The sequence below is a fragment of the Macaca nemestrina genome, chromosome 11 (genome assembly GCF_043159975.1).
Source record: "Macaca nemestrina isolate mMacNem1 chromosome 11, mMacNem.hap1, whole genome shotgun sequence".
NCBI lineage: Eukaryota > Metazoa > Chordata > Mammalia > Primates > Cercopithecidae > Macaca > Macaca nemestrina.
Window position 1 is genome coordinate 83,796,241 of NC_092135.1, and position 25,434 is coordinate 83,821,674.

General features: G+C 34.2%; 1 protein-coding gene across 2 annotated transcripts in view; it reads left to right on the top strand.

Moving 5' to 3' along the window:
• The window catches only part of LOC105468262 (fibrous sheath interacting protein 2), a 95,130-nt gene that overhangs the window by 61,416 nt on the left and 8,280 nt on the right, over positions 1-25,434 (top strand). For both annotated transcript variants that reach the window (XM_011718362.3, XM_071073026.1), the window contains 4 exons: positions 428-9,867; positions 14,120-14,617; positions 15,946-16,046; positions 25,094-25,140. In XM_011718362.3, the coding sequence (XP_011716664.3) occupies positions 428-9,867; positions 14,120-14,617; positions 15,946-16,046; positions 25,094-25,140 (10,086 nt within the window). The remainder of the gene's footprint in view (positions 1-427; positions 9,868-14,119; positions 14,618-15,945; positions 16,047-25,093; positions 25,141-25,434) is intronic.

Below are 25,434 nucleotides of genomic sequence, written 5' to 3' on the forward strand. Positions count from 1 at the left end.
GTCCTAAAAGTAAAACATAGCATAACATTAAATGTTTTGTCTAAAGATATTTTAAAATAATTATATGGCACCTCTAGATATCACTGGAGACATGGTAGGATGCATCGCTAAACCTGGAAATTATTTCTCTGCCCCAAGCTTTCCAACTTCTTAGAGTTCATAACCATCCAACCAAGGCAGACATCAGCATTTGACCTAAAGGATTGAATTTTGGGGTGCTATTTTCTTAACTTACTGGCTAAAATTAAGATTCTACAGGTGATAAATAAATGTTTAAGGAAAATCTAATTTCTTTTTTTTTTTCTAGATTTTTCTTTAGTGAGTTGCTCAAAGGGTGAAATATATATGTAAATAATAATTACAAATACATCAAATTTTCTATCTTTTCTTTAATCCATGCTAAAATTACAATGTTTTCTTTTTTAAGTTTTTAGTGAAGAAGAGATGTCTGCTGTTTCTACATGGTCAAGGAAAAAATATGAATCAAAACAGCTCCTAAGAAACATATACAATGATTCTTCAATTTATCAATGTTGTAAACATCTCACTGAGTCAGTACTTTACCATTTAACTTCAAGCATTTCTGATGGCACCAAAAAGGGTAGAGAAAAAGAGAAAGCATGGGAAATTCAAGAAGCAACATTTAGCAAGATTATTTCAATTCATTCTCAAGTATTTGAGAGCAGGTCAATTTCCATTGGAGAACTTGCTTTATGTATTTCTGAAATCATTATTAAAATTCTTTTTAATAATAAAATTATACAGGCTGACATTGCACAGAAAATGGTTTCCATACCAACAAAATACATTTACTGTCCAGGAATAGTTTCTGGTGGCTTTGATGACCTCTTTCAGGATCTCTTAGTAGGAGTGATTCATGTACTGTCCAAAGAAATAGAAATAGATTATCACTTTGAAAGCAATGAAAGAAACAAATCATTTTCTATGCATAGCAATAATAGTGTATCCGTTTGCAACAAAATCAATAGACAGGAAGGCCCCACAGACTGGCAATTCTCTACTCAACAAATTGATCAACCTTTTCAAAAAAATAAATTAAGTTATCTTACATATAAGTTAAACAGCCTGGTTGGTAACCTAAAAACAAGTGAATCCAAAGAAGTAGTCAATAAAGTTTTTAATATTGTTTCAGATTTATTTTCACCAGATGAATGCCTAGATAGGGGTATGGATTCTGGTAAAATACAAAGAACATTTTTCTACTCCTCAAATAATGAACAACCTACTAGCATACTTAGCAATAACCTACAGCTCTCCTCAAAATCAGTTTTTCTTCTCAATGTTGTATGTGAGAAACTTATCAGAATGCTTTTGGAAGAATGCACAAGCACTGCTTTTCTTGATAAAGGGTCTGTTTCAGAGGAAACATCAGAAGAAGAATGTCAACTTTTAAAAATGCTTCAAAGTGTAGAAGATGGAAAATCTGATTATCATAAGGGAGGAATGGACCATGAATGCCTTCAAGTAGATTACATGTCAGAACTTTTGGAGAATGTGGCAGAAATTGATCAAGACTTATTGTCATCAGACTCTATGCTTACTATTATTTCCCACAGCTTAGTTAAATCATTGATGGACAAGTTATCTCACAGTATACAACAAGCTCCGGAAAGTCTACCTTTTGCAAATGAGTATCTGAACTATAGAACAAGAGAAATACAGTCCAGTTTCACAAAAGCAAGAAAGCCAGAATTAATAGAATTAGGACAAAATGAAAGTTCTTTAGGACTCGGTAGCTATGACAATAATTCTTTGACAGTATCCATGAATAATCCCAGTGTGGTTAGCTCCAAAATACAAACACCATTTGACAAGCATTGTGCAGTAAAATCCTCTTCTGTGTCACCTCTTGAAAAACAGAGAACAAAGGAAATGGATAAGGTAGCCATTCATAATAAGCTACATCAGGAAGGTATATATGCTGGTGTTTATTCAGCCACATTTTTGGAAGGAATAATTTCAGAATTGTTTTTTAATCTCTCTATGTCATTGTGGGGCAAAAATAAAAACATAACTGTGTCCTGGCTCAATGAGATGAATATATTACTTGTCAACAGTGTAGTGAATGAATTTAATAATGCTCAAGTCACCGTTCTACGGAATGCTGAAGAAAGGCTGTGTTTTCCAACAGTTCATACAGAAACAGTTAGCAAAATTGTTGACTCAGTTTATTATGATGTTTTACAGCAGTATGAATTAAAAATGATCTGTGGTAATAATCTGGTGTACGACAATGCCTCAGTAGCAGAACAAATAACAAATGGCATATTGTTAGAGATTTTAGACTACAAACTGCCATCTTGCTTCAGGGAATATCTCATACCCCATTCATATTACCCTCTCAAACCTGAAATTATATTGCAAAAGCTTCAAAGTAACCTAACAGAATTTACTTCTCTACCCAGGTCTTCATCAGACTATAGTACCATGTTATCACATTCATTTTTAGAAGATGTCATAAGAAGGCTTTTATCTCAGCTAATTCCTCCACCCATTACATGTTCCTCTTTAGGAAAAAAATATTTAATGAGTTCTGATTTTAATGAAATGTCCACTTGTATAATAGATAAGGTTATGTCAGCCATTTCAAAACATAAAATCTGTTTCACTATATATGATAAACAATATCTATATACTGGAAAAAACCTCCAAAAGATGGTGGATTCTGTTTATTGTAATATTTTACAAATGTCTGACTCTCTTGTTTCAGTACAAAAAAGTATAGTAAGCCGAAGCCCAATTATGGTTGACCAAATAGCCAGCTGTATCATCCAAGAGATTATCGAAAATCATCTTCAACCATTTTTGAGTGGAGAGGTTTTATGTCATCCAGGGACTCCACTGGATCCAGTGTCTACTATTGTTAAACAGGTTCTGAGTGAAGTGATAGAGTCACACAGACCTCAGAAGCAATCACCCTTAGATATTCACCCTGATTCATTTGTAAGGGAGATTGTTGCCAGACTTTTGTCAAAGATTTTCAGCCCAAAACATAACACTGAAATTGAGTTGAAAAACATGACCCAAAGAATAGTAAACTCCATAAATAAGCATTTCAATAGAGCTAAAATTCACATTCTTTATGATGACAAAGAACAGTCTTTCTCTTCTTTCAATACAGATATTGTGGATGAACTTGTCACCACAGTTTATAGAAATGCTTTAAAGCAGCATGGGCTAGACTTTGCTGTTGATAAAGAGTCTGAAGATAGTGGCACTTTTGTGGAAAATATTACCAATTTAATTGTAGCAGCTATTTCAGATTACCTTCTTCATCCACTGTTTTCTGGGGATTTGTCAGCTTCTACCTATTCCAATTCAGTGGCTGAGAATATTGCTCAGGACATCCTTAGTAATATCAGTAAATCTACTGAGCCAAGCCAGAGTGTACCTCTATATAACACCTTGCTGCCCTACACATTTTTAGAAGATATGATCAGAGTACTATTATCTAAATTATTTTCTTCTGCATCTAGCCTGGTTCTAAACAGAGAAACCCAAAAAGATATATCAAGAGTGAATTTCAATGACATTGCTTCAAACCTAATTAGTGATATTAGGATGAAAATTTCCCAACATGAAATTCGATTTTCAAAAGAGGAAGAAGAAACCAAGTTTGTTTATTCAGAAGATGATATTCAGCACCTTGTTGATTCAGTATTTGAAGATGTTGTGCAAACCTCTGGTTCTCAAGAATCAGCTGTGCAAAATATCGTAAGCAGTAATGATGTTCTTATCGATAGAATAGCAGGTTTCATCATTAAACATATCTGTCAAAAACATCTTCAGCCATTTGTGAATGGAAAATCATTATCTTCATCAGACACATATTTTGATGATGAGAGAAGGAAGTTATTTTATACCAGTGCTTACTCTTCAACATTCTTGGAAGATGTAATCTCTGGGGTTTTAAGAAAAATATTCCACAGGTTAGTAGGCATTGTACAAACAAAATCCACAAGAGATTCAGAAGATGAACTGTTTGAGAAAGCTGAAGAACTCATACATTTGATTATAGGGGAATTCTCAAAAGCCCAAGTTAGCATTATAGATAATACTGAGGAAAGATTGTGTTTACCTCCAGTGGAGAGGGATGTAGTCAAAACAATTGTTGACATGGTGTATAGCAAAGTTTTGCAAGAATATGAAATGGAAGTAGTGCCCAATAAAGATTTTCTAAATGACACAAAGACATTGGCTGCAAGAATAACTAATGTCATCCTGGCTGAAATTTTTGATTTCCAAATTCACCCAGATCTTATAGCAAATCTACCTTTTAAGTCATATTCCAAACTCAGTGCAAATGTTTTAATAAAAAGAGTTCAGTATGATATAAGTAAATCAAGATTCAAAAGACAAGCTTCAACAATGTATACCACTATGTTATCACATAGTCATTTGGAAAAAATAGTTACTCAGCTTACATCTCAGATCAGTCCATTGAACACCAGTGCAGAGCAGTCAGATACTACTAAATCAGACTTAAGCAATACAGTGATAAAACTGATAAATGAAATTATGTCAATAATTTCAAAACATGAAATATGTATTATTAAATATGGGAATAAAAAACAGAGTATGATTTCAGCAAAAGATATCCAGTCTATGGTGGATTCCATTTATGCTGATCTTTCTCATTCAAATATATACCAGTCCATTACAAAAGACAAGAAGAGCATAAGTGACATACCTGTTCCAAAAATAGCAAGTTTTATAATAAAAGAAATCTTTAACCATCATATTCAATCATTTTTATCTGAAGATGAAACTCTCCTTTTGGCTGCAGTTGATCAAACTTATAAATCGAAAGCAATAGATCCTAAACAAAGAGAATTATCTTTTATTGTCAACTCATCTGTCTTTTTGGAGGAAGTAATTTCTGAGCTCTTATGCAAAGTTCTTTATGCATTTTCACGTAATATGTTGGTTACTGAAAACCCAGATAGAGCAAAACCAAAACTTGCCAGGATTGTTACAACATTGGTAAATTCAATTGTTCAGGAGTTCACCACATCAGAGATTTTAGCTGCAGATAACTTTGATGAAAATTTGTGTTTCTCAGAAATATATAGAGAAATGGTTCAAAAAATAGTCAACTCTGTATATGGAAAAGTATTAGATCAATATAAGTCTCTGATTCAAATACATAGGGTTATACAAAGTGACACAATATGTTTTGGTAGGAAAATATATTATTTGCTATTGGAAGAAATATATGATTATCAAGTGCAGTCATTAGTTGCAGGAGAATTAGAGTCTTCTTCTTATTCATACCCCCAAGCTGATAATATCATCAGAAATGTGCTTAACGTAATCACAAAGGATAGCCATGCCTTGCCATCATATATTACTGTGTTGCCTCGTTCTCTTTTAGAAGATATGATTTACAGGCTTCTAGCGCATGTCAACCCTTCAACTCACACTGAAAATGAACTAAAAGAGAAAGAGCTTCCACCAGATGATGAATTTGTGAACATAGCTTCAAAATTGACTGATGAAATTATAAAAGAAATTTCTGAACATGAGATTCGACTTTCCATGGCAGAAGATAATGCAGAAAGTATGAAGTTAGAACCTACTGAAAATTTCGTTGACTCCATATGTAATAATATTTTGAAAACATCTGAATTCCAAGCTGAAGTACAAAAAGATGCAGACAAAAAAGGACGCTCATTCCTCAGTAAATTAGCTGGTTTTATTATGAAAGAAATCATGTATCATCATTTACATCCATTTTTACATGGTGAAGAATCATCTTTCAGTGACTTATCTGATTATGACCATGTCTCCAAACTTGCTAAATCTGGTAAAGAAAAGACACAGCCTTCTCTATATTCAGCTACATTTTTGGAAGACATAATCGTTGACCTTGTTCACAAATTTTGTTCTCTCCCCATTATTACTGAAGATTCTAAGAAAAATGAAATAACAGAGCTAGATATTACGGGCTTGGCTCTAAAACTTGCAAATTCTCTGATAAGGGAATTTATGAAAAATGAAATTAAAGTTTTACCAAATGCTGAAAAAATATTTTCTTTTCCAGCAATTGATAAAGAGACAGTTGATAAAATATCCAATTTTGTATATGATCAGTTCATAGAAAAATGCACATCTAATGATATTCAAAAAGGTGATGAAAGTAACATTGCTATAGGGATGATTGCTGCTCTAACCCAGAAGGCAATGTCTGCATTCAAGATTCAACCACTTTTTTCAGGAGACTGGTCTTCCACCTTCTTTTCATTTCTAAATCCAGATAATATCACCCAAAGGGTTCAACACCTACTACAAAACACCTTTACACAAATAAGCAGATGTGCAAAAGAGAACCAACTTTCTTTACCAGATCAATCATATAAAGATACTTCTTCCACCTCAGACTGCAGAAACACGATGAGCACTTTGGAAATAAATAGAGGCACAGTGAGTAGAAAGAAAAGTTTTAAAACCAAGGACACATCAATGAAAAAAGGTGACATCCAAAATCCAGTACTTAGCTCTATAAATGCAATTATGAAAAGCAGCATAATTAACCTGACATCAGGGTTGGCTACAAGTGTGACAAATGAAAAGAAAGTGAATGAAAATAAAGTGGGAATTTGTACTCAGAAACACAGTGAGAATGTATCAAAAGTTACTTCTTCAACTACCACTGTGAAAAGTAAAGATACTCAGGAGCTAAATTTGAGTGAAACATTTAATAAAGAAATTGAGAAGGAAATAAATTTAATTCCAAGAGATAAAAAAGGGAAAGATCATGAGGTACACACACATTTTTCATTAATAATTGATGATACAGAATATGAGAAGGAAGTACTTGAATCAGATTCTGAAATAGGCTATAAAAAGAAGATTGACAATGCAAGAGAAAGATCATTCAAAAAAGATGACAAGCTCTTTCAGTTACCCTCCTCGAAGTCCAAGAGAAATCTAGGGACTAAAACAGAGACTTTGGAAATAAGAACTCAAACATCAGTCAGTGAGGGGAGAAGAGACTCTCCAACACAAACAGGTAGGGATGAGGAACACCACTCAGATTATGAATATGTTCAAAATGTCACTGATAATATTTATGAAGATGTTTTAGAACTATCTTCTTCTCCAGAACCAGCATATTATTCAAAACTCAGTTACGACCGAAGGCCCCCAGGTGATAATGTATTAAATGTAATTCAAGAGATTGGCAGGGATTCAGCACAGTCTGTTACAACAAAAGAATTATCCTCCTCAACTAACGAAAATGTCCCTGCCAAAGAAAAAGAAGAGGAAGAGAGAGAAAAAGAGAAAGTAAGAGAGGAGATTAAAAGTGAACCCAGTAAACCAGACAATTCTCAAAACCAACCAGAGAGTAAACCTGGAATTTTTCCCGCTAAGTTTTTAGAAGATGTTATTACTGAGATGGTGAAAAAATTGATCTTTTCTTCTATACCAGAAACACAAATACAAGATAGATGTCAAAAAGTTAGTGATAAGCAAAATCAAGCTAAACTCTATGACACTGCTATGAAACTCATCAATTCACTGTTAAAGGAGTTTTCAGATGCTCAAATTAAGGTTTTCAGGCCAGATAAGGGAAATCAGTTCCCTGTGGGTAAAGTGTCTTCAGTTCCTCAAGTACCTCCCAGGTATAAAGAGACAACTACAGATGAAGCACCATCCAGCATTAAGATAAAATCTGCAGATAAAATGCCACCTATGCATAAAATGACAAGAAAACCTTCTTCAGATAAGATACCATCAACTGACAAAACATTGGTCAATAAAGTTGTTCACTCTTCTGTTTGTAATATTTTAAATGAATATGGATCTCAAGACTCTATTTGTAAGAATATAAACAGTAATGGAGAAAATTTAGCAAGAAGACTAACTGGTGCAGTGATAAATGAAATTTTCCAGCATCAGGTTAACTTGATATTTTGTGATGAGGTTTCAGTTTCAGCATGTTTGCCTCTGGAATCTAAGGATGTTGTTAAAGAGGTCCAAAAGTTGGCCCGAACAGCCAGCAAAGAATGTCAAACTTCATCACCATATACAATAATGTTACCTCATAAATTTTTAGAGAATGTGATTTCTGCTCTTTTATCCAAAATTTTCTCAACAATATCCAGCACTAAAACAAAAGAACCTGAGGACAATTTGTTCACAGAACTAAATTTCCTTCAAGTGAAGTTAGTAAGTGCAGTTGCAACAGAGATCTCCCAAGATAAATATATGACTATACAATATGTAGAAACCTTACAATCTGATGATGATGAAATTATTCAATTAGTTGTTCAGTCTGTTTATAATAATCTCTTGCCACAGTTTGGATCACAAGAGATTATACAAAATTGTGTAATCAGTGGATGCAAAATCCTTTCAGAAAACATAGTTGACTTGGTTCTACAAGAAGTGGCTAGCAATCAGTTGCAGAGCTATTTTTGTGGAGAGCTAACTCCACATCAGTGTGTGGAAGTCGAAAACATTGTTGAAAAGATCCTTAAAGATGTTTTCCAAACTACTGATGTGCCCCTACCTAAACCATCACATGCTCATAAGCTGTCTTACAACATAATAGAAGAAATTGCTGTGAAATTTTTATCAAAGCTTTTATCTATATTTCCAAAAGTGCATAAAGAAAGAACCAAATCTCTAGAAACTGATATGCAAAAAATAACTTCAAAAGTACTAAATTCAGTCCAAGAATTTATCTCCAAAAGTAAGATTAAACTTGTACCACCCACCAAGAAATCACCTACTGTGCCTGTAGCTGATAATGCAACTATTGAAAACATAGTTAATTATATTTATACCAGTGTTTTAAAGCACTCTGGCTCTTATACTTCTATATTTAAAGATTTAATGGGTAAAAGCAATGTCCTCTCTGATACAATAGGCTTTTTAATGGTGAATGCAATTTCCAATTCTGAATTTCAACCTCAAGTAGAGGAAGAAGTATCAAATTCAGAATTAGTTCTGGAAGCTGTCAAAATTATGGAAAAAGTGATCAAAATTATTGATGAACTTAAGTCTAAGGAAAAGTCTTCACCCAGAAAAGGTTTGACATTAGATGCCAAACTTTTAGAAGAGGTGTTGGCCTTGTTCTTGGCTAAACTAGTAAGGTTGCCAGGTTCCTCAAGCAAAGATGAAAAGAACTTATCAAAGCCTGAGTTAAATAAAATTGCATCTCAACTATCAAAATCGGTAACAACTGAAATTTCCAGAAATAGCATTAGTCTAATAACTTCTGATCCTGAAGAGCACTGTTTAAAGCCAGAAAGTAGAGAAATGATTTATCAGGTTGTTGATTCTGTTTATAGCAACATACTGCAACAATCAGGAACCAACAAACAGCTTTATTATGATATAAAAGATACAAACACAGCCTTTCCTAAAAAAGTGGCTAGTTTAATTATTGATGGAGTTTCAAGTTTTCCGTTAGATACAATTAGCTCAACAATTTCAAATGCTGATCTCCCTGGAGAGCTAGACATTAATAGAATTGTTCGAAAGGCCCAAGAACATGCTTTTAATGTGATTCCTGAATTAGAGCAAGAAAAGTTAGATCAAAATTTATCTGAAGAGGAATCTTCAATTAAAATAGTTCCACATGTTGGAAAAAAACCAGTCAAAATAGATCCAAAAATTATTTCAGAACACTTAGCAGTTATTTCTATAAAAACTCAACCTCTTGAGAAGCTTAAGCAGGAGTGTTTGCAAGTAACTGGACGTAGCATAGCAGAACTGAGAAGAGCATCAATAAGTGGGAGAAATTACTCCTCAGAAGCACCTAATTTAGAAAAGAGAAAGAGAGAAAGACGTCCCTCATTGGATAAGACTGGAAGACTGGATGTAAAACCATTAGAGGTAAGTGCAAAAGCAATGGCATGAAAATGAGTGAATAGTGAGACATGGTTCTTCTGTGATTTCTTTCCTCAAATAAGTATATGAAAATGCATTCATTGTTGTTGCTGTTGCTCAGCCCAATAGGAGAATTGGTTGCATCAGTTCATCCATACAGTCATATTATTCACTAGGATTTGTCATGTTAGTTCTGTGGCTCACTCTAAAAGTCTCAAACTAGTTTTCCTAAGACAATCCTTTTGAATTTTTCTTTTTAAGAATGAGATTATAAGCACATACCCTTCACAGTAAAACCAGACTGAAAGAAGTTATAATTGTCATTTAAATATTTAAAAGCAGCAAACTTGTGTAGTTCCTTAGTTCGTTATGGATATCTAAAGATGTTCAAGCAGGTCAGTTAAAAGAATATCAGGATATATGGAACAATCTAAAATAGTTTTAATTTTCAAATTTAAAGCACCAGAGTAGTACTCATTTTCTTTTAGTAACATTCATCCGCAGACATTAGACTGCAGACTCTTAGATTACATTTGTTCTATTTTACTTCAATTATGTTAGCCTTTCCCATTTGCCCTGGCCTCTCAAGATGTATCCATTTTCTTTCCACTTACACACTTGTATTTTCTAAACCCAGCTGTAGTATTGCTGCTATTTTTATGAGCCTCTCTCCTATTGCTCTAGACCTAACTCTGTCCTGTCACCCCATACGCAGTCCCCAAATATTTTAACTGGGAATTTAAAATGCCAAAAATAATGTCCTTATTACAAGGAAACTACTACTGAGGACAAAAGATTTGTCTCGCCAACAGAAAGGTTGCACTGATCTATCAGACATTTTGATTTTTATTAAAATCCCTTTAACTGATGGTATGCATTTGTGAGAGTGCTGAGTATGCTTAGGCATGTAGTCCATAGCCTGGAAGATTACCAAAATTTTATAGAACCATGCTTCCTGGAGCATAAGCTTACAGTAAATTTTTTCAGCACTCTTCTGCAACCCACTAAACTGAATCTCAAGGCTAGTAAATATGTTAATTAATGCTTTAAGTTTTCACACCCTGATATAGTTTGATATTTATCCCTGCCCAAATCTCGTGTTGGATTGTAATCTCCAATGCTGGAGGTGGATCCTGGTGGAAGGTGTCTGGGTCATGGGGACAGACCCTTCATGGCTTAGTGCTGTCTTTGCAGCAGTGAGTTCTTGCAAGATCTGGTCATTTAAAAGTGTGTGGCACCCCCCTGCACCCTGCCCAACACATACACATTATTTTCCTCCTGCCTTCATCATGTGATGTGTCTGCTCTTATTTTGCTTTCAATCATGATCGGAAGCTTCCTCAGGCCTTCCCAAAAACAGATGCCACTATGCTTCCTGTAAAGCATACAGAACCATGAGCCAGTTAAACCTCTTTTTTAAATAAATTACCTACTCTTAGGAATTTCTTTATAGCAGTGGAAGAATGGCCTTACACAGAAAATTGGTACTAAGGAGTGGGGCATTACTGTAAAAAATACCTGCAGATATGGAAGCAACTTTGGAACTGGTTAACAGACAATGGACAATGAAGTCCAGGCTGATGAGGTCTCAGATGGAAATGAGGAATTTACTGGAAACTAGAGCAAAGGTCACTTTTGTTATGCCTTAGCAAAAAACTTGGGTGCATTGTGTCCATGCCCTAGAGTTCTGTGGAGTTTGAACATGTGAGTGATGACCTAGGATAGCTGGCAGAAGAAATTTCTCATAAATGAAACATTCAAGATGTGATCTGGCTGCTTCTAACAGCATATTCTCAGATGCAGGAGGAAATAAATGACTTAAATTCGGAATTTATATTTAAAAGGGAAGCAGAGCATAAAAGTTTGGAAAATTGGCTGAGCGTGGTGGCTCACACGTGTTATCCCAGCACTTTGGGAGGCCGAGGTGGGTGGGGCACTTGAGGTCAGGAGTTTGAGACGAGTCTGGCCAACATGATCTCCAAATCCATCTCCACTAAAAATACAAAAATTACCTGTGCATGATGGCACACACTTGTAGTCCCAGCTACTTCAGAGGCTGAGGCATGAGAATCACTTGAACCTGGGAGGCAGAGGTTGCAGTGAGCCGAGATCATGCCACTGCACTCTTGCTGGACTCCAGCAAGACTCCACCTCAAAAAATAAAAATAAAAATAAAAAAAATCAGCCTGGCCATGTGGCAGAGAAAAAAAAAAGATTTTTTGTTTGTTTGTTTGTTTGTTTGTTTGTTTTTTGAGAGAGAAATTCAAGATGGCTGTAAAACTACCAGTTGTTAGAGAAATTTCCAAAACTGAAAGAGAGCTAAGTGCTAATATTCAAGACAATGGAGAAAAGACTTCAAAGGCATTTCAGAGATCCTCACTGCAATCTGTTTGATTTCAGTTCCAGAGGCCTAGGCGGGAAGAATGGTTTCATGGGCTCTGCAACCTCAGAACAACATTCCTCACATCCCCACAGCTACTTTTCCAGCTGTGGCTCAAAGGGGCCCAGTTACAGCTTGGGCTGCAAGCCATAGCCTTGGTGGTTTCTATGTGGTGTTAAGCCTATAGGCACACAGAATCCAAGAGTAAATGAGGCTTCTCAGCCTCTGCCTAGATTTCAGAGGGTGTGCAGAAAAACCTGCATGCCCAGGCAGAAGCCTGCTGCAGGAGTGGAGCCCTTACAGAGAACTTCTACCAGGGCGTGCAGAGGGGGCATGTTAAGGTTGGAGATCCCACACAGAGTCTCCACTGGGGCACTGCTTCGTTCAGTTGTTGGAAGTGAGTCTGCATTCTGCAGACCTCAGAGTGGTAGATCCACTGGCATCTTGCACCCTCAGCGTGGAAAAGCCTCAGGCACTCAGCAACCTCTAAGAGTATCCACCAGTGCTGCAAAAACCACAGGGGCAGGACTGCCCAAGGCCTTGAGAGCCCTACCTCTTCCATCACGGTGCCCTAGATGTGGGACATACAGTCTAAGGAAATTATTTTGGAGCTTTAAAATATAATGATTGCACTACTGGGTTTTGGACTTGCATGAGGCCTGTAGCCCCTTCTATCAGGCCAATTTCTCCCTTTTCAAACATGAATGTTTGCCCAATGCCTATACCCCCATTGTATCCTAAAAATAAGCCATCCTAAAAATAAAACAATAAAGAACAAGACATGGGGAACTCAGTTAAGGCATGTAATTGGCACCAATCTGGCTACCAATGTTATCTATCTTCAACAAAAGGACACAGCAGTGAAGAGAAAGAAAGATAGGTTAGAAACCCTAGACTCTTGTTGGTTCTGCCTCAAGACTTAATTCTCTGTTTTAAGGTACCATAGATTCTTCACACACCAGACATATGCATACTAAAACCATTTGTAGTAATATATCCCAAAGCCATATAAAATGATTTTGGATTTTCTAAACCACTGTTTTCCTCCAATAGCACAGATAATCAAAATTGATTTTTAAAAATGTTTTAAAGAGGTTCTTCTGGTATTTTGTTTCTATGGATATTCCTTTGAGGCACCATTATCTGAAAAACTGGTTTATGCTATTACAAAGGGAGGTTGAGAGCTAATATTATTAACTTAATTTTGAGATTCTGTGGAGTGGTCAAAAGCTAGAGAAATGGGAAAATTCTGTCATTTAATTATAATTGTCTTTTCTTTGATCTGTCTTTAACATTGACAGTGGAAACTGAGATTTAACTGAGGAAGTGAGAAGAAATGAAGATTTATATTTTGAAGAATCTTTTGGAAAATATGCCCAAAAGATAAAAAGTGGAAGAATAGGGAGTAAAAATTTTAAAACCATTATTTGGGTTATTCATTACTTTTGAAAATCAAGATCAGTGAATATGTTACCCTTTTTTTTCTTGAAAATATGTATATTTAGATTTCTCTATAATTCCTTACTTAGGATTTTGGAAAATAGGTTATCCTGTCTACTTCTGTCACAAAACTTTCAAGATAAATGATAAAGAGGAAGTAATTAAATTAATTATGCTAGACCTTGCTCTGACTTTTGGAAAGTTATATTAGATTAAGGTATGTAATAAATACCTTAATAAGAAAAATGGCATGCCAACAAATGTTTTGTTATGTGTCTTTATTTATTTTAAAAATATTGCTAATATATAATTAAGCGATATTTGAAGATATTACTTAAATCGAAACTAGAAATTATAAGAAAATAGCTACATCATAATCAAACTACAGGAAAGTGATTTAGGCATTTATTTTTAATATTTGCTATACTTTTAATTTCAGGCCGTTGCCAGAAATTCATTTCAGAATATAAGAAAGCCTGATATTACAAAGGTGGAGCTCTTAAGAGATGTTCAAAGTAAAAATGATCTTATTGTTCGATTAGTAGCTCATGATATTGATCAAATGTATTTGGAAAATCACGTAAAAGAGGAACCAGATTCTGATGAAGAGGAAGTTGTTTTAGGAGAGACTTTTGCAAAAGAAGAAGGCATTGAAGTATTTGAAGATCAAGTAAAAGAAGTCAAGAAGCCAGTACAAAGCAAAGTTTCTCCTAAGTCAACACTAAGCACGGGCAGCCTGAAAAAATTTTTGTCACTAAGTAAATGTTGTCAGACCACAGCCAGTGCAAATATTGAAAGTACTGAAGCAATCTCAAATCAGGTAATAGAATCCAAGGAGATGCATGTTAAAAGAGCTGTTGCTGAGCTTGACATGGCCACACCAAAGACAATGCCTGAAACAGCCTCTTCATCTTGGAAGGAAAAACCCCAGTGTAAGGTAAGTGAGAAGCATGACTGTTAGTGACTAGAAAGGAGAGACAGCTTCATAAATCTGGTCCAAGAATGTACCTTGATTAGTCAGAAAAGAATGCTAAAATGAATTCAATCTCAAGCCCGGTGATATTTACAAAATAAGGGAAATTATTACCAGATGTAGCTATGAAACTCAACTGTGGGAAAGCAGATAATAGGGGAAAAACCAGATTAATTAGAACCCCAAAGAAAAGAGAAAATGGAAACCAGTTAAGAAAAATGTAAGTTAATTATTAAAAACAGTTGGTTTCCACCCTTTTGTATTTTGGTTGGTAAATACTCATTGAACATTTTGTGTGGAGAGCCCAGTGCTACTAAAATAGCACCAGAAGACTGGCTGAAGTAGGAGGAAGAAAATAAGATGCATGGAAATTCAGATTGTTTGGGTTTGAATCCCAACTCTTAGTAGCTAGGTGACCTTTTGGTAAGTTATATAACCAACTTATCCAACCTTAACAAGTTAATTCATGTATTTTAAATATCACCCTTATATTTAGCCCATAAACTCTGCTATCAGCATGGTGAACATCTCTTGTTGCTGGCTCCAAACTCTCAAATGATGGTCTGAGTCTCAGTGACCTTTTAAGTTTGGTCCTGCAGTATAATCTACATTTTAATGGAAAAATGTTTCAGAGATTAGTTGAAAGATGGATGAGCCCTGTAATTCTAATTAATTTTAGAATTAAGTTTAATTAATTTCATCTCCTGGGTACACGAAATTCTATACCATAACATGTTTTTGGAGAATGTACAACTTTTGATTTTCTGATGAGGCCATTCTCTTGATTATCCATTTGGTGTGATTCTAAGGTTAACACAAAAGCTTAGATGAACCACAGAAAATAACATAAATATAACTGCTCCATTCAGAAGCTGCATGACTTTGCAACAAATGGATCAAAGTATGTGCTAAGATGATTGACCTGGCAAGGTACCTGATTGACCAGAGTTGTATCTGTGTTCTTCCTCTTTTTGAACTCAGTAATATATGACTTAAAATATTTTTAAAGTTTAGAAGAAAATTTGACTCTTTAAACATTGTTTAAACATAGGTTTATGTTTAAAATTTGTTCAAAATCTAATGTCATAATTTAGGTGATCTTCACTGAACTATTTCAAGTTAATTATATTGGAAGACACTTTTTAATTAGAATTATAGGCCTCACCCATCTTTTAACTAATCTCTGGAACTTTTTTCCATTAAAATGTAGATTATACTGCAAAGAATACCATAAGGTAAGAAAGTATATTTCAAACTCCATTTAGTGTAATAGTTGATTTGTCCTTTTCCAGAAAGAAGAAAAGAATCTTGTTACTGAACCAACACATTACTTCATACACAGAATTATGAGTTCATCTTCATACAACCAAGAAGATCTCATTTCATCTACTGGGTATATGAAATGAAAGCAGTAGAAATATAGAAATCTGATAAAGTAGAGCTTATGAGTAGAATGGGGCCCCTGGCAAAACTGTAATTGAGCAAGTATTTAGCTTCAGACCTTCCCCCACTGCTTCCCTTCCCTGGCACCCTACTGTGAATAATTCCAAAGCCACTTCTTGCTATCTGCTCCTCCATTTTTAGATACCTGGCCTCTATGTCCTAGTTTTGAAACCAGTTTCTAGTGTATCAGTATCTTATATAAACTATTTGCTAATGTATTAGGGTATTTTCTAACCTGAGAGAGAGTTAATGGCCCAGAAATGAAATATGCAGTATGACTACAAAAGTGTTCATGCTTAGCTCTCTTAAGAAAGCTATTGTCATTGCCTATAAGAAAAATCCAAAGGAATGAGAAAGAAATATAAGTTTTAGCATTCAGAGATAAATCGTAGAAAGCACTGGAGTTTGACATGGCTCTTTAAGAATGGATAGCATTTACACAAGTGAAAGACAATCCAAGTTTGGATGACACTAAAGGCAAAGTATGGACTGTAAAAGTGATAGGGGACAGAGAGGAACAAAGTGCATTATAGACTTGAAATCTCACAACTCCATCAAGAATAGTGAAAATATCTAAATCTGTGCTTGCATTCATAAAATTATACACAACTTGGAAGAGAGAACTTTGTTTTTAATCTGGGGAGAAGTACTCATGTTATACACAGAAAAATCTAGTGACTTTTTTTTCACTCAGCATGCTGGAATTGTATTTTTTTTTTTGACATGGCCTTATTTTGGGACATCTGTTTTTGACCCACCATTGTCTCTTTTCTCCTGCATAATAGGTTATTTTTAACATACATAGCTAGAAATGTTGGAACCTCTCTATTGGTTATTTTAGTGAAGTAAAAAACAGGCATAAATAATACTAAATAAAAATGATTTTAGAGCAAGATAATACCAGGAAGCTCAAGGTTCTGATTTCCCCATGGAAACAAAACATAAGCAACTACAATCTGACTAACACAACTTTATAACAGCTCTGGACAACAGTCTGCAGCAACCAAATGAATACTCAATCAAGAAAAAGCTGGCTGCTCATGGTGGCTTATGCCTGTAATCCCACCACTTTGGGAGGCCGAGGCATGAAGATTGCTTGAGGCCAGGAGTTTGAAGTCAGGTTGGGCAACATAGCAAGACCCTAACTCTACTAAAATAAAATAAAATAATAAAAAATTAGCTGGCATGGTCATATGCACCTAGTCCTAGCTACTCAGGAGGCTGAGGTGATAGAATTGCTTGAGCTCATGAGTTCAAAGTTACAGTGAGCTATGATTTTGCCACTGCACTTTAGCCTAGGCAACAGAGCAAGACTCTGACACACAGAGAGAGAAGACAAAAGAAAGAGAAAGAAAAGAGAGATAAAGGAAAAAGAGTATAAGAGAAAGAGAGAGGAGAGAGAAACGGAAGAAGGAAAGCAAAAAATGAAAGAAAGGGAAGGAAGGGAGGGAGAGAGGGGTGAAGAAAGGGAAGGAGGAACGGAGAGCGAAAGGGAAAAAACACATTCAAAATAGTTTAAAAAAATCTGTGAAGTTTAACTTGCTCTTGCATCCAACTTCCTCCCAGCATGGTGTAACACAGTCAAGAGAAAGAAGCCCAATTTCCAGTTTCCTCCTTTTGGTGGAAAGAACAGAATAGATCTTGTTTTGACCTATCTATGGGCTTTCTTAAGAAATTATTTTTGTTTCACTTGACTAGGAACTTAGATAGGCAATGGTGTCATAGTTTGGTTCTAAGCCCGGAAACCACAGAAAGTAGTGGATAGGTGCCATAATGCATGAAAACTACAGAGGGACTGCAGAACCATAAACACCTTGGGCAAGAAATTATGGGAAGAGAGAGATACAACAGAACATCTAAGTTCCTAAGAAGGAGCAGGAAGTGACTCTTTGGGAAATTAAATCATTTACAAGCGGCCCAGAAAAACTGAGTTTGGGGATGCACAAACATAGACTTGAAAACTACAATCTCAGAAAAGATCTGAAAAAACCCTAAATCTTTACTTTGGACGGTTTCCAAGGCTCAAAGTCTCATTAATTAGTAAATATTTTCCACATCCAATCGGCAAAAGCTAGAAGAGGTGGCTTCTTTATTATTTCAAGTACTCATATTTGAACAAAAGATTACTAAGCATACAAAAAATGGGGAAATTCAAATGGAAAGAATAAAATCCCAGAAAATGTTCCTGAAGAAGCATATCAGTTGGACCTACATGGCAAAGACTTCAAGACAACTATCCTAAATATGTTCAAGAATTGTAGGTAGACAAAGAACTAAAGAAATTAGTAAAAATATGTATGAACAAAATTAAAATATTAATAGGAAAATTATAAAAAAGAACCAGACAGTAATTCTGGTTTTGGTAGTGCATTAGGGTAACTACAGTTAACAACAATTTATTGTATATTCTAAAATAACTAAAAGAGAGGAATTGGACTATTCCTAATACATAACACAAAAAACAATAAATGTTTGAGGTGATAGATACCCCAATTACCCTGACTTAATCATTGCACATTGTATACCTCTATCAAAACATCACATGTAACCCATAAACATGTGCAAGTATTATGTACTCATAAAAATTAAAAATTAATTCTGGAGCTGAAAAATATAATAACTGAATTGAAAAATTCATTGGAGAAGTTCAACAGCAAACTTGGACAGACAGAAGAAACAATCAGTGAACTTGAATGCAAGTCATTTGAAGTTGCCAAGTCTAAAGACCAAAAGGAAAAATGATTGAAAAAAAAATAAGCAATGCCTAAGGATTTTTGAAACACCATCAAGCAGAATAATATACACATTATGTAAATTCCAGAAGAAGACATTGAGAAAGAAACAGAGAGATAATTTGAGGAAACAAGGGCTGAAACTTCCTAAATTTGAAGAAAGACATACATACACAAATAAAAGAAGCTTAACAAACTACAAGCAGAATAAACACAAAAATATCATATTAAGACACATAATGATCAAACTGTCAGAAGACAACCTTTAAAGTAGACAAAGGAAAGTGATTCACTGTGTACAAATAACCCTCATAATACTATTAGTGATTTTCTCATTAGTAACCTTACAAGCAAGCCAAGAGGCAGTGAGATGATATACTTAAAGGAATGAAAGAAAAAAACGTACTGTCAAACAAGAATTCTACATACAGCAAAAAATGTTCTTCAAAAATGAGGAGAAATTAAGACATTCCAAGACAAGGAAAAGCGGAGGGAGTTCATTAACACTAGACCTACCTGACAGGAAATGCTAAAGAAAGTTCTTCAAGTTAAAAAGATAAATGAAATGATGCTAGACAGTAACTCAGAGCCATATGAAACTATGTAATTTTTAACAAGTGTAAATACATGAACAAATATAAAAATAGTATTATCATAATTTAGCTCATATATCCACTTTTTATTTTCTAAAGAATTTAAAAGACAAATGAATAAAACAGATTATAAGTTTATGCTAATGGGTACAGAATATAAAAAGGTAATTTTTGGGACCTCAATAACATAAAGTGGGTAGGGGGCAAATGTGTTAAAAAGTAGAGTTTTTGTATGCAATTAAATTTACTTGGTATCAATTAAAAATTAGAATAATAATTTTAGGATGTTACACATAATCCTTGTAATAACAACAAAGAAAATATTCCTAAAATATACATAAAAGAAAATGAGAACTGAATTAAAATGTGTCACTAAAAAGTTCGTCTAAATACAAAGGAAGATAGTAATGGAAGAAATGAAGGACAAAACAACTGTAAGATGCAGAAAACAACAAAATGGCAAAAGAATGTTATTCTCTATTACTGATTACTTAAAGTATAAATGTGTTAAACACTTTAATCAAAAGAGATAGAATGACAAAATGGATTTTAAAAACAGAATCCAACTGTATGTTATTCATAAGATATTCACTTTAGGTCTAAGAATACATGTAGGTTGAAAGTGAAAGAATTGAAAAATATACCCCATGCAAATAGAAACCAAAAGAGAGGGAAAAAAAGGACATTGTATGATGATAACAGCATCAATTTACCAGGAAGAGATAATAATTAAAAACGTATACAAATGGTCTCCAGCTTAGTGAAAATTTGACTTACAATTTTTTAACTTTATGACAGTGTGAAAGGAATACATATTCAGTACCATATTCAATATATTATATGATAGTTTTAATACTTTGTGTTAGATGATCTTGCCAAACTGTAGGCTAATGTATGTGTTCTGAGCACATTTAAGGTAGATTAGGCTAAGTTATGATGTTTGGTAGCTTAGATGTGTTAAATACATATTCAATGTATGATATTTTCCATTTAAAATGGGTTCATTGAGACGTAACCCCATTGTAAGTTGAGAAGCATCTGTATGCACCAAACATCAGAGCTCTAAAATATACTAAACAAATACTAACAGAATTGAAGAGGAAATAAACAGCTCTACAATAATAGTAAAGGACTTCAATATGCCATTTTCAATCATGGAGAGACAACTAAACAAAATAAGGAAATAGAGGATGTTGATATGTTTGGGCTGTGCCTCCACCAAAATCTCATCTTGAATTGTTGTTCCCATAATCCCCACATGTTGTGAGAAGGACCAGGTGGAAGGTAATTGAATCATTGAGGTGATTACTCCTATGCTGCTTTTCTCATGATAGTGAGTGAGTTCTCATAAGATCTGATGGTTCTATAAGGGGCTTTTCCCCCTTTTGCTTGGCACTTCTCCTTCCTGCCACCAGGGGAAGAAGGATATGTTTGCTTTCCCTCCACCATGATTGTAAGTTTCCTGAGGCCTCCCTAGGTATACAGAACTGTGAGTCAATTAAATCTCTTTCCTTTATAAATTACCCAGTCTCAGGCAGACCTTTATAGCAACATGAGAACAGACTAATACAGATGTGAATAAAACTATAGATTTATTCAACCTGTCATATATATATAGTTAAATATATATGTGTATGTGTGTGTGTGTTTGTATATATGTATAAAACAATAGCAAAATACACAGTTTTCTCAAATGCACATAGCACACTCTCCAGGATAAATTATATCTTAGGCCACAAAATGAGTCTTAATAAATTTTAAAAGTTTGAATACATACAAAATATATTTTCAAATTGCAGTGGGATAAAGCTAGAAATCAATAGCAGAAGGAAAAACCAAAACACCCTTAAAATGTGAAAATTAAACAATATAGTATCAGCTTATGGGTCAAAGAAGAAATAATAAGGGAACTTACCAAACTCACCAAAATTTAAGGAATACAACAAAAACAATGTTAAGAGGAAAATTTATAGTCATAAATAAATCAAATAAGAAAGATCTTATACCAACAACTTTATACCTTAAGCAACTAGAGAAAGAACAAACTGAAAGGTATTAAGTGGAAGAAAATAATAAAGATTAGACCAGGAATAAAATAGACAATAAAAAAAGTAGAGAAAATCAAGAAAACTAAGAGTTGGTTCATTAAAAAAAAAAAAAAATCAATGAAATTGACAAGTCTTCAGCTAGATTACCTAAGGAAAGAAAGAGAAGACTCAGTTAAAATCATAAATGAAACAGGTAAAATAGCAACTGAGTTTATAGAAATAAAAGGATTAAAAGAGGGTACTATGAATAATTGTATGCCAACAAATTGGATAATCTAGATGAAATGGATAAATTCCTAGAAATATACAGCTTGTAAAGACTGAATTATGCTAAATTAGAGTGAACAAATTTAGAAATAGTAAAGAAATTGAATCAGTAACTGAAAAACCTCCTAAGAAAGAAGAGCTCATGACCAGATAGATACTTTCATTGGTGGATGTCACAAATTTCAAAGAATTAACTCTAACCCCCCTCAGACTTTTCAAAAAAATTGAAAAGAGGAAACACTTCCAAAGTCATGATGCCAGCATTACATTATTGCCAAGACCAAAGACAGCAATAAAACACTACAGAACAATATTACTGATGAATATTGATGCAAAAATCTTCAACACGGTATTAGCTAACCAAATTCATCAGTATATTAAAAGGTTTATAGATCATGACCAAGTCGGTTTTATCCCAAGAATGCAAACAAGTTTCAACACAAAAAACCAATCAATAGGCCAGGCACAGTGACTCACACCTGTAATCCCAGCACTTTGAGAGGTTAAGATGGGCAGATTTCTCAAGCCCGACAATTTGAGACCAACCTGGGCAACATGGCGAAACCCCATCTCTCCAAAAAAAATACAAAAAATAGCCAGACATGGTGGTGTGTACCTGTGGTCCCAGCTACGAAGGAGGCTGAAGCAGGTGGATTTATTGAGAACAGGAAGTTGAGGTAGGCTGCAGTGAGCTGTGATCACACCACTTCGCTCCAGCCTGGGTGACAGAATGAGACCCTGTCTCAAAAACAACAACAACAACAACAACAAAAATCAATGTAATACATCACATTAACAGAATGAAAGGGAAACACACACGTACACACACACACACCTGTCCATCTCAAATGATGCAGGAAAACCGTTTGACAAAAGTTAAATCTTTTACATGGATAAAAGGACTCAGCACAGCAGGAAGAGAAGGAAATTACTTTAGCATTGTTAAGGTCATATATGAAACATCTACAGCTAATATTGTAGATATTAGCTGTATCTAATATCTATCTCAGTGGTGAAGAAATGAAGTATTTTCTCTGAGATCAGGGACAAACAAACAACAATGACTACTTTTGCCACTTCTATTTAACATAGTACTGAAAATGCTAGTCAGAAAAATTAGGCAAGAAGAAAGGGAAAGGCATTCTAATTGGATGAGCAGAAAAATTATTGTTTATAGATGACATGGTCATAATGTAGAAACCCCTGAAGAACACATAAAAAATGTTGTAATTAATGAATTAATTCAGCAAAGTCACCAGATATAAAATCAACACAGAAAAGATAGCTGCATTCTGTATAATTACAATGAGCAATCTAAAAATAATTAAGGGGAAAACAATTTAAATTGAGGGGAAAACAAATTTAAAAACAATTTAAGGGGAAAATCCATTTATATTAATAACAAACAGAATAAAATACTTAGGAATACATTTAACCAAGGAATTGAAAGACTTGTACTTTCAATATTGCTATAAGAAATTAAAGAGAACGCAAATAAGTCGAAAGACACCTCATGTTTATAGATTAGAAGACAATATTGTTAAAATGTTAATTCTACTCAAAGTAATCCATAGAATCAATGGAATCCTTATCAAAATACCAATAATTTTTTTTTTTTTTGCAGAAATACAAAATTTATCCTAAAGTTCATTGGTTTCTCAAGAGACCCTTAATAGGCAAAAAATCTTAATATAGAACAAAGATGCAGATGTCTTATTTACTGATTTCAAATCTTACTACAAAGCTACCGTAATCAAACAGTGTGATACTGACATAAAGACGGACTTATAAAGCAAAGAAATGGAATAAAGAACCCAGAAATAAACCCTTCCATATATGGTCAAATGATTTTTACCAAGGGTACGAAGACAATTTAATGAGGGAAGGGATGGCCTTTTCCACAGGTGGTGATGGGAATAGATACTCACATGCAAAAAACAAACAAAAATGAAGGTGAACCCTTACCTTACGCCACATACAAAAATTAACTCAAAATGAGTCAGAGATCTAAACATAAGAGCTAGAAAAACTTTTGTCAGAAGACATGGGAGAAAGGCCTCATGACATTGGATTTAACAGTGTTTGTTGTTGTTGTTGTTGTTGTTGTTATGAAATCAAAGCACAGGAAAGAAAAGAAAAATAGGTATATTGTGCTTCATTATGATTAAAACTTTTGTGCTTCAAAGGACACCATCAATGAAGTGAAAAGTCAACCCATGGAATGGGAGAAAATATTTGAAAATTATATATATAGTAAATAATTAAGATTCAGAATATATAAATAATTCCTATGACTCAACAATGATAAAACAACCCAATTAAAAATGTGCAAAGGACTTAGACAGTTCTCTAAGAAAATATATAAATGGCTAAGAGGCACATAAAATGATTTTCAATCATTTCCCTAATCATTAGGGAAATGCAAATCACAATCACAAGATTCCACTTTCAACACATTAAGATAACTAAAGAAGGGAGGGAGGGATGGAAGGAGGGAGGGAAAAAAGAAGTAAAGGCAAAGAAAACAAGTACTGGTAAGGATGTCAAGAATTGAAACCCTTATGCATCAATGGTGGAAATTTCAATAGTGTAGACACTGTGGAAAACAGTATTGGGCGGGTTCTCAAAAATTAAATATAGACTTACCCTACGATCAAGCAATTCTCCTTCTGTGTACATACTCAAAATACTTAAAAGCAGGGACCAAAACAGATATTTCTACACCGTTATTCACCATAGACAAATGGTGGAAGCAATCCCAATGTCTATCGATAGATGAATAAACAAGCAAAATGTGTTATAAATATTCAATGGAATGTTATTCAGCCTTAAAAAAGAAAGATATTATGGCACATACTACTGGATGTATGAACTTTCAAATATATTTTGCTAATTGGGATAGGTCAGCACAAAAGGACATTTCATGATTCTCATATGAAGTCCCTAGCATAGTCAAAATCATAGAGACAGAAAGTAGAATAGTGGTTCCCAGGGGATGGGGAGAGACGGAAATTAGGTTTTAATGTTTAATTGGTATAGAGTTTCAGTTGGGAAAGATGAAAAAAGTTCTGGAGCTGGATGGTTGTGATGGTTGCACAACAATGCAAATGTACTTAATGCTATAGAACTGTACACTTAAAATGGTTAAAATTGTAAATTTAATGTATGTATAACCACAATTTTAAAAGTAGGGGAAAAAGTCAATCAGAAATCATTTTTATTTGATTTGGAATCTCAGTGAATAGTATATTATTTAAGCTTTCTTTCCATATGAAGACTAACTGTTCTTTTGCTTAATCAGTAACTTTTTCATTTATCAAATTCACCCTAAATGATGTTCTTTTTCTTTTATTTTAGTGAGGATGAAGATTGTTGCCCAGACCCAAGTGCTAAAATATTAGAAGGTTGGACTCTTTTTTCTTAAATTAGGAAGTGTTCAAAGATAAATGTCTACTATTTTGATGTGTGTGTGGTTTTTTTTTTAGTTATCAAACTTGAAGTTAATACAGGCTTTATTTTTTCTATGAGTTTATCTACTTTAGAAAATGATCCAGTATTACCTCATTCAGGTGTTAAAATGAGTTAAATACTTTGCCTTGCCTAAATTACCGTTAAGATTTTATCACTGATTGTGGTATCAAGTATATGGAGTGATATGAATTCACATTTACCATACTCCTGTGAAATATCTACAAAAT